Source organism: Gossypium arboreum, chromosome 8, assembly GCF_025698485.1.
Source record: "Gossypium arboreum isolate Shixiya-1 chromosome 8, ASM2569848v2, whole genome shotgun sequence".
NCBI classification, from domain to species: domain Eukaryota; kingdom Viridiplantae; phylum Streptophyta; class Magnoliopsida; order Malvales; family Malvaceae; genus Gossypium; species Gossypium arboreum.
Window position 1 is genome coordinate 6,805,968 of NC_069077.1, and position 17,644 is coordinate 6,823,611.

Here is a 17,644-nt window from a genome sequence, read left to right on the forward strand (position 1 = left end):
AAATTTACAGGAATAGACTGTTTTACGAAATGATATTAAATTAATATAATACTTATCAAGATGAATCTACATTAAATTTAATATTAAATCTATTAAATTAATAGATTATTCATGCATGAGATAGATATTAAATTAAATTTAATATTAATATAATCACTTTAATATTAAATTAATAAATATTATCAAACAAGTATTAAATTAAATTTAATAATAAGTTTATTAAAATAATATTATTTTTAAAATAGTTAATTTGAAATCAAATTATCCAATAGAGTTTCAATAGGAGTGATTCTTCCACTACTTAACCGTTGAAGGACTATTCATCGACCACTAGAATACCACCATCGTTGTAGTTGATATCGTCGTGTTCAGTGGTGCCATCGCAGATGCGACACCCTCACGGCACCCCAATCTGGTTCGGTTCGGGCCAATGACAACTCAACTAGTCTGGTCTTGCCACCGGTTATACTGTCGACTCGGTTTCACATAAAAAGCCCCGTTCGATCATTTTAGGGTCTCGATCTCAGTTTTGGGTTCTTGAGCCCAATTTTCAATCTCAAGTTCAATTTTCAATTTCAAGTTCAATTACTCATTAAGGCAATTGTCTGATTTAGAAAATCAATTTCCAAAAATATGATATTAATTTTAATTAATTTGATTAATTTAATTTTACTTGATTAAAATTAATTCTCTAGTTGAACAATTTTGACAAAAGCTTAATTTAATTTTACTCAATTAAATTATTTCCAAAGTCATAGAATTTTATTTTGATTCAAATGCAGTCAAATCGAGCTTTTGTTGAACTAGCGGAGTAATCAATTGAACATACACAATTAAGCTCAAGTAATTACAATTATATTTAAAAGTATCATTCCGATAATTCGTAATTTACTTAGTCGGTCTAAAAGAATTAGCATGATTGAAAACAATAAATTTCATGCCCTTAAACAGTGCATATTGGAGGGAGTTTGTGTTAGTGAATAGTGTGTTCCATTGTGTACAGCTGCAAGTAACAGCTACCGTAACTGAATTTCAATTCTATTATAAGATTAATTCATTAAGAAAAGAAAATGATTTTCAATTGAACCCATTACTGAATCAAAAACAAAAATATAAAAAAAGAAATCTAATTTTAAAAAACATTTATGGATCCTTAAAAATTGCTGATGGGGTGTAAAGGGGTTACGGAATTGGTTATCAGTGAAATACAACGGAACTTCTTCATTCTTCTCTTTTCTCTCTGTTTCTCTAATTTCTGGAATCAGCCCGCATCGTAAAGCCATTTGGCCAAGTGTAGCAAACCACCACAAACTCGAGAAAAGTCAGTCATCAATGAGTCTGAGAGAACTTCTATTTTTCCGAAAGCAGGGACTTCCTCATGCCGGAAAACAATAGAAGGCTAATGAATAGAAAGCAAGTCCCAGCAAAGGAGAGGATAGGAGGAGAAGGGCCAATGACCAGCACCAAGGTCCATGCATGCCGGCCAGCCGAATGAAAGAAGAGGAGGGAGGAGGTTGGTGAAAAAAATGCTTTAAAGCAATGCAATTGCAGCTCTCTTTCAAACCTTGTTTGTTTCATTTTTAAATTATTTTAATTTTCAAATTATTTATTCATGTCATGTAACAAATTTCTATATTCCATGTAGGAGTAACACAGAAAACTTTATATATTTTTTTCTGTCAAAGTCACGTCTACAATTCGAAACATTTATATGTTTTACAAAACATTGCATACGAATTTGTGCAGCCTGCAATGAGGCAATCATTTTTGCCCACACGATCTTCAACCGCTATTATTTACTATATGTGGTTCGAAGATGGGAATGTGATTCCCCCTTGACCCATGCTTCTTCCATCCACAGGCTATAACCTCCTAAACTTATTCTTCAGCAGGAGGATCTACCCATCGCCCATGATCTTTTATTAGTTGGATCAGAGCATCGGTTGCATGCTCCATTGCGATTCCACGCTTCACAACAGTCTGAAAGAGAATCCATAAGTTCAGAGCATATTTCATAATCCATGCATGCATTCATTTTGTGCTCATGTTATTTTCCCGTGCTGACATGAATTAGAAAGGCATGAAATGCTCTAGTACCTTGCCTACATAGAGGTCGATTTTTCCTGGAGCACCACCAACATATCCGAAATCTGCATCAGCCATTTCCCCCGGACCATTAACGATGCAACCCATAATTGCAATCTGACAATGAAAAAGAATTTTCATTATTCAATGTCTGTTTAAAACAAATCAATGACGAACTCGACTGTTATTCGATGTCGGACTGGATCACTAAGGACAAGTTATATTACCGAAACACCAGGCAAGTGTGACGTCTTTTCTCGTATTTGTGCACTTATTTCTTGAAGGTCAAACAATGTTCTGCCACAAGATGGGCATGAAACATACTCCTACAACCAGAACTCGCATATATTAGATGTAGATCTGAAGATTGTCATGTTTTTTGACTCAAAGATAAGATCCATACCGTCTTGGTATTCCTCATTCTACAGCCCTGGAGTAAGTTGAAAGAAGTGTTTCTGAGGAAATCGAAATCTTGGTCTGGTGCTTCCAACAATATACCATCTCCGAGTCCATCCACCAGAAGGGCTCCAGCATTGGTGCCAGCATTAATGACCAAGTCATCCCTGCATGTCAAGAAAAAGCCATTATAAACCAAAACTATTAATACCTTGTACCTCAGTCAACAAACCCTATGGGTTTTTAGTTACCTGTGAGTCCCATTTGGAAACTGAATATGGTGGATTACAGGGAAATCAAGACTGTTCTCCGATAGATACTCAAATAACCTGCGGAAGCATAATGTTCAAATATCTGGAACCCAATGTGTGGCAAAACCATAAAAGTAAAGACAAAAGGCTAAAACAAGTCAAGCACAACCAAAATAGCACTAATCTTAACAAATATGCAGGTCAAGTAATTGAACAAATTACCTCCTTGCTGCATGCACTCGACCAATCTTTTCTTCATCAAAAGGTATATTATGAAGAAGCATTGTAGCATCAATGTCTTTCAGGATTTCCAGCTCTTCATATGACTCGTCACCACGTACAGATACAACCAAGCGTGTACCTGCAAGGTAAATAAATTGATATCATAGGAGCAAAAAAGAATAAACGTGGATAACCATCTGTATGTTTAGAACTCAATATAAAAATAAGCAGACGCACCTTCAGGCAAAAGCTTGTAAGCTCCAGTTGATAGTTCCTTAAGGTTTACTAGAGCCATAGCATTAGGCAATGGCTTTGTTAGCTGTTCCGATAAAGGTGTAATAACACCCATGCTTATGTCTATCAACCTTTTAAGAGCCAGCCGCTGGTTATAGTACAATAAATAGTGTCTGTTATTTCCAAATTTTCGTGAAGACTAGAGAGATACTGAGAGAAAGGACGAAAAGACGGATTCTTACAGCATCAGCGTCATCTACTGGTGGAAGCTCCCGCAGTATGATTGAGTCTACTGTTGCCAAGTCCTGCATCAACATATAGCAACTCAATCATGACAAAAGCCCACATATCGTAGCCAATCTTATAGAGTACATGGATCAAGAGTAGACCTTAAATGGCATGCCTACGACCAGCTTTGCTGCAAGTGACTTGTATAAGAGTTCTGGTGCCTGCAGAGGGGGAAAAGGAATTAATGGAATTCTCCCTGTCATAATTAAGGAAGCTAGTGAGAATATGTTACCTTCAACTGGTCAAGAGAAACAGACATAAGAACCGAGCCATCACGATGCAGGACACCTCTAAAGTCCACCTCTTCGCCCTATAAAGAAATAAATTCCTCATTCAGAACAGTCCAGGGCACAGGGTTAGCTAACACGGTGTTACCGAGACATTTATGGCTAACCTCCTTTTGTTTTGGCAATTGACCAGATCGACGCTGGAAATCAAAGTAATGTCTGTGCTTTTCCTCAAATGGTGCCTGATGGAATTTCAAGTGAGAAAGGTTCTCAAAATAAGAGTATTTAAAGTGATAAAAACATCATGTCTAATTAACTGAAGTTGTCAAATCCTACCACCCCTCGCTGGAGTTCGGCAGCTTTCATACCAAGGTCAGCCATCCTTCTGCATGGATCTATCTCTTCCTCGGGTGGCTCGGTGAGTGAAACTCTGATTGTGTCACCTAAACCATCCTGCAAGTATAAGATCATAATATCAACAAATCAGCCAGAGTTGAATACATTTTCAAGATCACCATAGCATGAAAACTTTAAATGGTAATTGCTTCTATTGATTATGCTATATATATACTAATGGAGGTACCTGAAGGAGGGTCCCAATGCCAATCGCGGATTTCATCCTTCCATCTTCACCTTCTCCAGCTTCAGTGACTCCCAAGTGTAATGGATAATCCCAGCCATGAACGTACATTTCAGCAACAAGGAGGCGGTATGCCTGGACCATGACAACTGGATTGCTCGCTTTCATTGAAAAGACAAAGTTATGGTAGTCCAACTTTCTACATATCCTAGCAAACTCGAATGCAGATTCAACCTGTTGAGGAACACCAATTAATTGGAGGCATAGGAAGAGAAAACACACTTGAAGCTGTCAGGCAGTAAGAGATAAGATAAATGTTCACCATTCCCCTAGGAGAATCCCCATAGTAGCTCATTATACGGTCAGAAAGACTCCCATGGTTGGTCCCAATACGCATCGCCCTTCCATACTTCTTACATTTTTCAACCAACGGAGTAAAAACCTGTTGTAGTTCATGGGGGTTGGCAGAGGGAGGTTCAATATGTATAGTGAAACTGATACATGTTAAAATAAAGATTCACTGCTTCGATATTAGATGTCAGTGAATAAATGGTTTATTTTCTAAAAGTTTCACTAGAATCTACTAGATAGTGGACGATGCATGATTGAATTCTAAAAGAAGAGTGGTCTGACCTCCTCAATATGCTCAAGTTCTTTCTGATACTCCTCATTTGTATATTCTATCTGCTCAAACTGGGCCCGTCTATCAGCTGCAATTTACCACATTTTTTATTCAAAATAGCAAAAATCAAAATCTAAAAACAAAATGAACGTACATTAAATCACTTACCAAAATTTCCAGGGTTGACTCGAATTTTATCAAAGCACTCGGCAACTCTTAATGCAACTGAAGGAGCAAAATGAATATCTGCCACCAGAGGTATATTATAACTGCACGAATACGAATAATAAGTCAATGACGGTAATAATTTCCATATAACATATGAGACTGAAACTTCAACAAGTGACAAATAATTCTTATAAAGAACCAGACTTACTTCTTCTGTACCAGAGAGTTTTTTATTTCAAAACATGCATCTGCCTCTTTCTTCCCTTGAACAGTTATCCGGACAATATCCGCTCCCTTGTCTGCTATTCTCATCACCTATTAAAAAGACGGCAGTAGTTAATTTCATAAGACTAATTCATAAACCTCAGGACACCATAAGGTAGAAAACAAGAGATCGCATTCTACACATCAAACATCATCAGATATTCATATACGCTGTCAATCCTCATGACTGGACAATCTGTGAAGAGATCCCAAACCCCATTATTTGAAAAGAAAAAAAAAAAAAGTTTAAGCGCAGATGGGAGAAGTTGATACCTGTTCAACTGTCCCAGCCACATCCTTAGTGTCGGTCGTAGTCATTGTTTGAATCCTTATTGGATGCTCGCTACCAAGAGCCACATTTCCGACCATTACCGTCCTAGTTTTTCTCCTCACAGTTTTGTGTATGGATTCACAATACTTTTGCCTCGGAACTAAAATAAAAACAGTTAATTAATCAGAGAAAAACACCAAGTTGAATTGAGTACTTAGCTTAATTATTAAGTGAAACTTAAATTTTGGCATTTGGAACATATCTAAATAGCACAAGAGAAATGAACATAGTTCATCATGGGGAAAAGGCCCCTCTTTCAACTAAGTTTTTTTCACATCAATTCATGTAAAGATCAACACAAAATTCAGGAAATAGTGTTCACAAATCAAAATTTAATTTAATTTCTTTTCTTTTCTTTGAATTTTGTATTTATACCTAACAGAGGGCTCCCTTCAGATGCAGGCTGAAGTTGAGCAGTATCCTGACTGGGATTCTGATTCCGAATCACAGAGATTCTTGTTCTACCAGTCTTGGTCCTTCTCAAATCACATATCCTCACAAAATCCGTACTTTTAGCGAATCCTAAGCCTGGGTCCTTGCTTTTCAAGCCTGGAAAAGAAGCTGGTACAGCTCCACTCGCCATTTCCACACAGCACAAAGCCCTTCACCTTTTACTGCCCAAACATACAAAACTCAGTTAATCAAACCGCCACCCAATTTTTATGGCTAAAAAAAAATAACACAGAAATTATCCCAAAATTTCTTTTAACCCCGAATTCAATATTTTAAGACATACAAGATTGCTCGGCTCAAAAGAATCAAAGGTTTCATCTAAAAAGAAAAAGAATCCTTTTTATCAACTAGACAACATTAAAGTTACAACTTTGTCATTAGTGTGATCATTAACACAGCATGCAAGTTTTAAACCCAAAAAAATTGCAAAAAATCTAACTTCAAAACAGCTAGCTACCTTTGCTGAAGATGGGTTTCTTGTTTATAGAGAACTTAAAAATTGAAGTCCAAAATAGGCTTAAGCAGTGATTTGGACTTAAAAGAGAGAATTGAAAATAGATTAATGGAAAGGTCTGGAGAAGAAAAATTGGTGGGTGGGAGCTGTTCGCAAGGATTTTCAGAAAAAATAAGTGAATTGTGGGTTATCTGAAGATTTTATGCTGTAAAAAAAAAAGAAAAAAAATTAGAAACATGACAAAAACATTGTTTGAGCATCTGGTTATTCTATCGGACATGAAAATAAAATGGTTAAATTCACTGAAGGTCACTAAGCTATTAGTAAATTTACATTTTGGTCACTTAACTTCAAAATGTTACAAAATAGACATTATATTGTTTGATAGTTTTCATTTTAATTACTGGACTGTTAAAATTTCTATACATTTGGGGTTTTGTAAAATAACTGGGGTAGGTTTCTTAATGAAAGAAAACCTAAAATCAAGGGGTAAAAGAGAAAAAAAATCACTTGAATTCCATCTTATAGTAAAATTTGGTTTTCATGGAAAGTTGTACTTGGAATTAGATTTATTTCCTTATTTAGCCCAAAATTTTGAAAATTTGACATTAAAGAGAAAAGAAAAGAAAAAAAGAGGAATTTTATGTGTTAGCCTGATGGTTAGGGTGTTCAACACTCCAGGTGTGACTTGAATTCTAGTTACCTTACTATTAAGGTTTTGCCCATCTCTTATAATTCTCCACTCTAAATAAAGAGCAAAAGATAAACATTCAAATATAAGGAGTCCAACTTTTGAATTAGGACATAGTAGAAGGGCTTAACTTCAAAGTTACAAATGGCACGGTCACGGCACAAGACAACTAGATATATTAGGAATCTATTATCGTTGGTTTAAAGATATTCCGGCTCTCAATACCTATTTAATTCACACGAGTCTCTCTCATATTGGCACATCTAGGAAGGCCTTAACTCTTAAATTTCCTTTTTTTTTTTTTTAAAGACATTAACAAAGGGGTAACCTATATCATTAATCATTAAATTAAATTACGTAATATGTTTTTGTTTTATTTATTTAACTTAAAAATTATAATTTAGCCATTAAATTATTTAATTTTTTATTTAAGTCACTAAAATATTTAAAAGTTTTATTTAAATTATTGACTGTTAATTTTTTAAAATATTCCACTAATGAGCTTCAAGCGATAATTCGATAATCGATACGGTGGATTAGTATCCATCAATGAGTAAAAGAACATATATTATATTCAAATTGATTTGACAGCCAATATTAGATATCAGAAAAAAATTATTTGAATTTTAGTTTACATATTTTTGACGTCCAAAGCTATTTCCTGAAAAAAAAACTAAACTGTAGAAAAAAAAAAAAGATTTCAATTAGTACAGATAATACTAATAAAGAAAGTCATATAGTATTAATTTCAACAACCTAATGATTTAAATAAAAACTTTGAATAGTTTAGTGACCCAAATAAAAACTTACCCATAATTTAATGACTAATGATATAATTTACCATTAAAAAATCTAGTTGTAAATTTCATTTCATTTTTACCTTAATTTGTTAAAATTTGTTCGTCCCATATTATCAAAATTAAACAAAGTTAAAAAAGTTTTAACAATTATTTTTCCTTAATTTTTGAATTTTTTTAAAAAAAAGTAGAGAGATGAAAATCAAAATTAAACCCAAAGAAAAAAAACAGGTAGGTTCCATCCCACCACGAAATTCACGATCCCAAACACGTGAATCTCATAGTAGTTGACCCTTCAATCATCCATGCATTTATAATACCGTTCTTTTTGCGACAATAATATTATGCCTCTATTTTTTTTTTCTTTTTTGTATTTGAATAATTTTTATATTATTTTGGATATTGAAAATATAAATTGTAGTCCATTGACTGATGTATGTGGCTTGCTACCAAAATATCGAGTGGCACAAAAAGTGTATTATATAAAATAATTTTAAAAAATAAAAAGAAAAGAGAAAAAATTCTCAAATTTTAAAAAAATGAAAATCATAATAAAATATTTTTTAGGAGTACATAAAATTCAAAGAATGAAAAATAAAACCGTAAAATAGAAAAAAAAAATCCAAGGCATTCAGCTTCTACCCGTCTTTTTTTTTTCTGGAAAATATTACTAAAAATTAAATCATTATTCATGGGCATATGCGAAGTAGATCTACTTATAAAAGAAAATCTTAATTAAACATTTTTAATTTATAGAAAAATTAAGATAAACTATCAAAATAGTTACTTTTGTTTGTTTCAGATTACATTTTAGTCACTTATGTTTGAAACGTTACGTTTTAGTCACTTATGTTATCGTGTTGTAACATTTTAGTTACTAAGCCGTCAGGGGCGAAGCCAGAATAAATTTTTAGGAGGCTAAATAAAATTTTAATTTTTTATAGTCTATATCTTTATAATTTTTAAAGGATTAAATCGAATTTTATAATTTTAGGGGGCCAAAGTATAATTTTACCTTTACTAATTTAAAATTTTTTTAAAATTTTAAGGGGCTAAATAAAAATTTTACATTTTAGGGGGGCCGGGGTCCCTGCTAGCTCCCTTAAATCCGCCAGAAGTCAGTTAATTACAGTTAACGATTAAGTAACGATGGTGACGTGACGTTAAATCATCATTTCAAATGAAAATTTTAGGTTAAATTCTATAATTGGTCCATATTTTTTTTTCATTTTGAGCAATTTAATTTTTTCTTTTATATTCTTTTAACTTTTTTTCTTTATTTTTCATTCTCTTTCGCTTCTACTTCTGTTTTCCTCTCTTCTTCATTTCTTTTAACGTAGTTTTTTTATGTTTTTCATTTATTAAAACTAGTTTACAAGATTGTCTCACTTAGAAAAATTAAATTGTTCAAAAAAAATATAGAGATTAGTTTTAACAAATGACAAATATAGAAAAACTACGTTAAAAAGAATAGAGAAGGGAGGAAAATAGAGGGAGAAGCAAAAGAGAATAGAAAATAAAGGGAAATAAAAAAAGAAAATTTAAAAGAACATAAAAGAAAAAATAAAATTGCTTAAAACGAAAAAATATGGAGACCAATTATATAAAAAAATCTAAATTTTTGTTTGAAATGATGATTTAACGTGCCACGTCAACTTACCATTACACCGTTAATGGAAATTAACGGCTCAGTGACTAGAACATTACAACGTGATAATGTAAGTGACTAAAACGTATCAAACATAAACGGCTAAAATATAACATAAGGTAAACAAAAGTGACTACTTTAGTAGTTTACCCAAAAATGAAACATCAATGATTTTTTGGATATAAGATATATTCACTAAGATATAAATCCTAACTTAATAATTTTACTTAAATTAAAATATATATATTGTCTTTGTTCGAAAGTTATTTTCAATTTATTGTAAATTATAAAAAAAATTAATATGGTGGACGCTTTGAGTACTCAAATTCTAGTTCCACGGAAATTAGTGAAATATGTCTCTTCAATCATGTGTGTATAATATGTGTAAATTTTGTTCGGTTCTTTTTGATTCTTCATCTGTTGTACTTTGTACTAGTTTGATTTTACATTATAGTTGGTTAAATAATATTTGTACTTATATTATATATGTAAAAGTATTGAATTTATCATAAGGGATAAATCTAAAATTATACATGAACTTTGATTTAATGTGCAATTATATACACGAACTTTAATTTGATGCAATTATACACATAAAACTCTAATTGTGGTTCAAATGCATACTTGAAACACTAATTTTGATTTAAATCATACACATTTTAAAAAATAAATACATCAATTATTTTTATATTAGATAAATATAATTATTTTATATATGCAATATATCAATAATTATGTTAATAATTTACAAGAATTGGATCAAATTAAAATTTCATGTATAAATTTACCCAAAATCAAAGTTCATGTATACAATTTCATATTAAAATATAGAATTTATTTATAGTTTTGGTATTTATCCCAATTTATAATAATGAAACTTCCAAAAAAAATTATTATATATGGTAAAACTATTTATCTTACTTTTTTCTTATCCTTATTATACCATAAGTTATGTGTAAATTAAATTGTAAATTTATTATTTTCCTATTTGAGATTTTTATTGTGCTACAAAATTGGCAAGCATATCATCAACTAGTTATTGCATCATTTAATATTAGGTTCAAAAGAGTCCACAAATTCAGCTATAAAATGTCCAATAAATCTCATAAATTGTGCATCACTAGCTCATTTTCATAATATAATCAACTCTAAATTTCATCTCTCAATAGCTTTCAAACAATGGCATCTTTTGGTGCTGCTTCTTTTTTCGTTGTTTTGATCATGGCATTGGGTTAGTGTATATAATATTTCTTTACTTCGATATTTAATCATTACATACATATACATATGATTTTTGTTGTACAAAAGATATTGCGATCTTAAGATAAAATGAGAAGCTACAATTGTTGAGATTCAAATCTCATTTGTCTTAGATTCATATATATATATATATATATATATATATATGCACCAATATCTAATTAAAAAATTAAATAAAACGAATAAATGATGAAAATTTATTGTTTAATTTGTAGGTGTATCAAACTCGAAAGCATGTACTCATGACTCGGAGTGTCAATTGAACTGTGATTATCTCGATCTTTGTGACTTAAAAACCAATAAATGAAGTTGCTTGCCGGTGTCTGAGCCATTACCCTTTGATGATGTACCGATGGTGAATGCTAAATGCTTCACGGATACAGATTGCATAAAGGCTTGTCCACCAACTTGTAGACCTTACTGTTTACATTTCTTTTGTGTATGCTCTTTTAGTGCTTGAAAAATATATTGTTTTCATTCAAATGACTTCAGATTTAGCCTTTCAATAATTTGTACTAAAAGATTGGTACATAAAATGAAAGAATAGATAAAGGTGTTTGAGAGAATTAAATTGTCTTTGAGAGAATTAAATTGTCTTTATTATACTAAAAATGACTTTATCGATCTTGAAAAAATAGATGTAAGCTAATAGTTAAAATCATACTTCCAATTCAAATATAAATAATGTATTTGTGTTATGTTTATGTTCTTTTTTATGTCAGGTTATATTTATATTGTGTAACCATGTCGTATCTAACATGACAAAATTTACTTCTAAAAAACTTCTTAACTGTTGCATAACTTTATTAATTCTCTACTAGAACCATTATTGCAAATTTTATATGTTTTGTTAAAAGAGACATGTTTGAGTACTTAAAGATTTATTATTATTTTTTCAACTATTGAAATTGAACTAGCGGGAAAACAAAAATCCAAATAAAATGTTAGATTGAACTAGTGGGGGCCTTCTGACATTGTTGAGAGCTTAAACCGAAGGTGGGATTCACAAAGTAGGAGTAGCTTGTTGGATTGGGTCGTGTGTCGGGTGCTTAGTAAGGTTTGTACCCCTCCCTTTTATATAGTACCTAAGGGTTTAAACCTAACAAACCCCTCTACAACCTAACAAACCCCTCAACAGGTCGTTATTTCTTTGGATCGACCCAATGTTTTGTCTCCCAACTCTATGGAAAACTTGAATGCCTGAGACTACTTGAAGATTCAATGGATTCATAAAGCAGAAGTGCCTCGATAAATCAAACTATATGTGGTGCATAGTCACCTACTAAAGGAAATAGTGGTCATTTACCTATGGTAAAGTATTAAACCTTGAACCTATATCATATAGGTCATTAGAGGGAAGCCATAGTACCACTTGATTAAGTGGCAGTGTATATGCCTTTAGATGCAAATATAAAGGGGCAAGGGTTTAAACCTTACCAAGCGCGAACATTCCTGTAATATGTGATACACAGTCTGATCCAACATGGCGTTCTTGCTTTATAAACGTCATTTTCGACTTGAGGATGGATGATGAAGTCAACCTCCTCTTTACTTTTTCCTAAATTTCAAATATTTGTTTTATAACCTCCTCTTTGCTATCCATATCATTAACTAATGAAATTGGACAATAAGCTAACATCACTAACTGTTTGTAACTTCATATATTAAGTTATTATTGATGGTCGCTAAACTAACTAAAAATTCGACTAAGGCAAGCGCACCTATCGAACAGTAGTATAGTTATGGTGAGACCGGAAATATCGTATCCACAAGGACTAAAAGTACTAGTAATTACTATCTCTTTATTATTTAGCCTAATAATTAAAGGAATGTTTTAAATAAGACTAATTATCTAATTAACTAAGATTACGACAGAGATAAAAGTTGAAAAATACTGTTTAGAAATCGAAGGAGAAGACAATACCCAAGGAAGAATTCACCTAGACTTCACTTATTATTTCTGAATTAGACGATTTATTCACTTGACTTAATCCATAGAAATCCATGATTTATGTTAATATCTCTCTTGAGACTAAAAACAACTGACTCTAGGTTGATTAATCGAAATCTCTTTCTAATTAAAATCCTTATTGTCGCATTAACTCGATCTATGGATTCCCTTATTAGATTTGACTCTAATCCGGCAGATTTATGTTGTCCTATCTCTAGGATTGCATACAACTCCGCTTAATCATGGAAGATCTACTCTTAAACAGGGACTTTTGCTCCACTAAATAAGCACATCAAAACCTAAATTAATATCCTGGAATATTAAAGCAATGATTAAAACTCACAATTAAGAATAAGAACAAGTATTTATTATATAAATCAAATAGTAATAAAATTCGTCTTAGGTTTCATCTCCCTTAGGTATTTGGGGAGTTTAGTTCATAATAATGGAAAACATCTCAAAATTGGGAAAACAACAAAACATAAAGAAACCCAAAGAACTTCTTAGGAAATTGAATAGAGATCTTTAGTCTTAAAGTAGATCCTGCTTCCGAGTTGATTCCGATGGCTATCCTTGAGTATTTTCTGCCTTCTACTCTCAGTGTCATTTTTAATCCTCTTCTAAGGTGTTTATATAGACTTTGAAATGCTTCAAAACCCTCAAAATTAGCCTTTTCCAAGTAGAATTAGACTTTGACTCGACAGGGACACGGCCGTGTGCCACGCCGATGTGAAGGTGCTCAAGCCGTGTGTAATTTTGATTTGGTTTTTAGTAGACACGACTATGACACATGGGCATGTGGCCTGCCCGTGTGCCTCACACGGGTATGTGGTTTACTCGTGTGGAAGTGCCTAGGCCGTGTGAAATACTGAAACAAGCCCATTTTATCCGTTTTTGGCCCATTTCTTGCTCTTTTCACCTTCCTATGCTCACCTAAGTATAAAACATGAATTTAATAGATTAGGAGCATCAAATTCACTAAATCTTATGATAAATATAAATATACTATTTATAATATGAATATAAATATGAATATAAATATACTATTTTTTTTTAAGAATAATAACAAGTATGGAAAGTACATAGTAAGGAATAATTCAGCAATTGAAATGAACGAATATAGTTAGGTAACTAATCAAATCAAATCTCGATAAAAAGGGAGTCAATAAAAAGGGAAAAATTCTCAACAAATCAAAAAGGATTAAGTTGTGGGTTAGCATTAAATGGGAAATCAAGAAACAATGGTTAAGGCTCAAAGGGGTTTACTAAGGTTCAATTGTGTGGGTAGGCTTTTTATAGGGTAAGTGGGTTAAAACCTAAGTGCCTTTATCATCTCAGTATATTAAATCAAAGGTGTGGTCTTGACATGCATAATCGAAGCAAGTTCTAGAATAACAAATCAATGTTGATACACTCATAACCAATAAAATCAGTGAGCAAGAAAGATATATGCTCTAAAAGACTCAAAATCTCACGAAAATTATAGGTATTTGATGTCAATCCTTTAAACTCAAAACTTCAAGATAATACCTCAATTCAGAAAAACAACGTAGCAATTTTAATTCTCAAAAGTCAACTTATCATGCTTGATTCTCTGATGCCTTTAAAGTTTAAACAATCCCTATGATTAAATTCAAAACCTATTAATAAAAATTATAAATCAATCAGCATTCACTTTAATAATAGTATGAGGAAATTATTTGAGAACGAGATAAAAATTTAAGGATTTTCTAATAAACATATAAATAACCTCCCCACACTTAAGATGTACATTGTCCTCAATGTACGAAGATAGATAATAATAATATAAGCATAATATCAGAAGAGATAGGGAGAAGCGAAACTGCCCTGAATTTTTGGATGAAATCCTTGGAATAGTGAAAGCTAGAGTTGTAGATAAGGCTAATGAAAGGTATGATTCTGAGTTACTAATAAGAAAATAAACACAACTGTGGAAGAGAATTGAGGGGTTACTTGATAATAACCATAAAGATAAACATAGTTCAAAATATAAAACATAAGTCTTAAGAAAAAAATAAATAAAAGAAAAAAGAAAAAGAAAAAAATAAATAGACTCAGAGGTCCTCATCATCAGATGCGTCAGTGACACAAGGTGGTGGTGGTGGAGGCGAGATGTGGAAGTGCTGACAGATCTACTGTAGAGTTGCCTCGAGACTGTCAAACTTCGCAAAACACTGTTGCTTGAAACGAGTGAATCGCTCAGATATATCAGTCACGGTGGCAGTAGAAGGTCAGTGACTCGATGGTGACGGTGGGTGTGGGTCCTCGTGAGAGGGAAGGACATTATCAGTAATGTCTTCTGCTCATCCTAGTCATCAGAATGAACGAGTCTGTACTGGGGGGGTCGAATCCACGGTGTCGCTCTATCATCCTCATGTGGATCATACTAGAAATTCCCTAGGGAGCCATCTGGCCTACTAGTGTGAGTGTCGACGACATCTCTGGAGTGTCGAAGAGGCTGAAGTATCGAGCGAGACGAGTTACGTAGGGATCAAGATAGATGGGACGCCTCCTATGGCGGTCCATTTGATGGCGAAAAGTAAGCGCTATGAAGTATGCCAAATCAAAGACGTGACCAGTCGCCATGCTCCAAAGATAGTATGCGTCAGTAGTACTTACAACTCCTGTGCTATCTCTCCTGCCAGTCAACGTGTGAGCTAATAAGGTGTGGATGTATCATAGAGTCAGAGAAAATATGTATCAGTAGTGTTTACAACTCCTGTGCTATCTCTCCTGCCAGTCAACGTGTGGATAAGGCGTGGATGTATCGTAGAGCCGGAGAAAGAGATGTCGCCTTCGAGCGACTCACATCATAACAGATCTGACTAACTGTTAGATCGGTTTAACAGCACGAAGGTGAGTAATGGATATGACGGTGGAGGTGAAAAAAGTTATCGGCACCTATAAATTCATCGGTGTAGATGCCCAAAGCTGCGCCAAACTCAGGGACGCTCATATGTCGCACTGAGCTACCAAGTCAGAAAGTGATAGTACCGGCCTCGTCATGTGTATTCATTATATGTTGTAGATGGAAAGTAGTGCAAAACTCCAAGATAAGCTCTGAATAAGTGGGCTCGATAATCACAAAGAACCGATCTTACGGGGCAGTGGTAATGAAAGCACGTACCTCATCAGCTAGTTTGACCTGCTCCAATGTGGCCAAGTCAATACATCGGCCCAAACCTAGCGGTCGTACACGCAAAAGCTGAAACAAGTCGTCTTGTGGCCTGACGAGAATAAAAGTAGAGGATGACGAGCTTCAGTTGAGGTGCTCGAGGAGGTTGCGCCAGGACCCTTCCACTTTTTCGAAGCGGGAACGACAGTCTTCTTGCCTTGTGTGTTTGTCATGGTATACCTGAAAATAACAAGAATAAAAAACAACACCAAGTATTCTACCATATATCGAAGAAAGAAAAATAATAGAATCTAAGTAGTAAAAATAAAACTAATGTCCTAAAAAGAATATGTCCTAACACTAATCATAGCAAAGACTAGAAAAATATATATGAATATAACAATAGCACTTGAGGAATAAAACTTAAAAGAAAGAAAAATCATGGAATGAATATAACATCAAACAAATATAGGAAAATATTGAATGAATACTAAAAATAATAATATAGGATAAAACAAAGAACAAAAATGAAAGAATTAGAAACGAAAATAAAAACAAACAGACTAATAATAAGAATAATAATCAAATATAATGAATAATAACATAATAATAAAGAAGACTAACTAAAAAATAAATAAATAGATAAAGAAATAAATAAACAATAATAATAGGGGGAAATAAGTAAATAATAAAAATAGAGGATAGGTTAATAGATGGAAATAAAAGGAAATGGAAGGAGAACTGGATGCTGGTGGTCGGAGGGACGGACGACGTGGGGTCGACGGCGAGGGAAACGGCTGGTGGCTGTGCAGGTAAGGGAGAAAGAAAAAGAAAGTAGGGAAGAGAAAGGAAGAAGAGAGGGGAAGAAGAGAAGAAAGGGAAAAGAAAGAAAGAGAAAGGAAAATGGAAGGTAGTGGCCAGTCGACAGTCGATGAGAGAGAGGAAGGAAATGGTCGGTGTGAGGAAAGGGGGGCTGCGACGGCGGCTGGTTGGAATGGTTTAAGGAAGAAGAAGACAAAATAAAAATTAGGTTTTGGGGGGTTAAAATAGAGGCACGGTCGTGTTAGGACCCCGTGTTGGGCCACACGCCCGTGTCACACACTCGTGTGGCTCGAGTTTAACCCGTGTTAATCGAGAATATAGAATGCCCATTCGTCACACGGCCGTATCACACGACCCTGTGCTACGTTGTTCGCTTCTCCAACGCCCGTGTGGTCTCTCACACGTCCGTGTGTCCGAACATACAGCTTGTGGTTCACTCGTGTAGCTCTCTGACCTATTTAAAATTTGAAAATTTAGTTTCAGTTTTCACACGGCCTAGAACATGCCCATGTGTACTTGCCGTATGCTTCATACGGTCGTTTGGATCCAGTTTATGACCATGTGGCTCGATACTTGGGAATTTTTAGCCCTGTTTCCACATGGCCAAGGACACGACCGTGTGTCCAAGCCGTGTGGGTCGCTGTCTCTGTATAAAAACACGAAAAATATATAAAATAAACGGGTTAGTGGTGTTAGTGCTCGGGTTGCCTCCCGAGAAGCGCTTATTTATAGTCTAAGCTCGACTCACATCATATTTGCATGGT

The 17,644-nt window shown here is 33.7% G+C and overlaps 1 protein-coding gene and 1 long non-coding RNA gene across 3 annotated transcripts; one reads left to right on the plus strand and one right to left on the minus strand.

The window, feature by feature from the left end:
- Positions 1-1,627: 1,627 nt before the first annotated feature.
- Positions 1,628-6,822, minus strand: LOC108469978 (4-hydroxy-3-methylbut-2-en-1-yl diphosphate synthase (ferredoxin), chloroplastic). Of its 2 annotated transcripts, none has more exons than XM_017771123.2 (20): positions 6,579-6,822; positions 6,044-6,282; positions 5,611-5,768; positions 5,282-5,388; positions 5,074-5,174; positions 4,917-4,993; positions 4,606-4,725; positions 4,287-4,517; positions 4,040-4,156; positions 3,871-3,945; positions 3,709-3,786; positions 3,578-3,637; positions 3,431-3,493; positions 3,192-3,336; positions 2,955-3,093; positions 2,733-2,810; positions 2,489-2,648; positions 2,313-2,411; positions 2,098-2,202; positions 1,628-1,980 (listed from the first exon to the last, which is right to left on the minus strand). In XM_017771123.2, exons 2-20 carry the CDS (start codon positions 6,249-6,251, stop codon positions 1,879-1,881), a joined length of 2,223 nt encoding a protein of 740 aa, XP_017626612.1. In that variant the 5' UTR covers positions 6,252-6,282; positions 6,579-6,822; the 3' UTR covers positions 1,628-1,878. The 2 variants fall into 2 exon arrangements, with proteins under 2 accessions (XP_017626612.1, XP_052887771.1); XM_053031811.1 differs by lacking the exon at positions 6,579-6,822 and adding an exon at positions 6,405-6,565.
- Positions 6,823-10,821: 3,999 nt separating this feature from the next.
- Positions 10,822-11,542, plus strand: LOC128296323 (uncharacterized). The gene is made up of 2 exons (XR_008286892.1): positions 10,822-10,942; positions 11,187-11,542. It is a non-coding gene; the product is annotated as an uncharacterized LOC128296323 (long non-coding RNA).
- Positions 11,543-17,644: the final 6,102 nt, after the last annotated feature.

Coding starts and splice junctions, on each gene's coding strand:
- LOC108469978 (XM_017771123.2), bottom strand. CDS start 6,251: ATGGCGAGTGGAGCTGTACCAGCTTCTTTTCCAGGCTTGAAAAGCAAG. Junction 3,787..3,870: donor AATTGCCAAAACAAAAGGAG/GTTAGCCATAAA, acceptor ATTTCTTTATAG/GGCGAAGAGGTGGACTTTAG. Junction 2,649..2,732: donor TTTCCAAATGGGACTCACAG/GTAACTAAAAAC, acceptor CTTGACATGCAG/GGATGACTTGGTCATTAATG.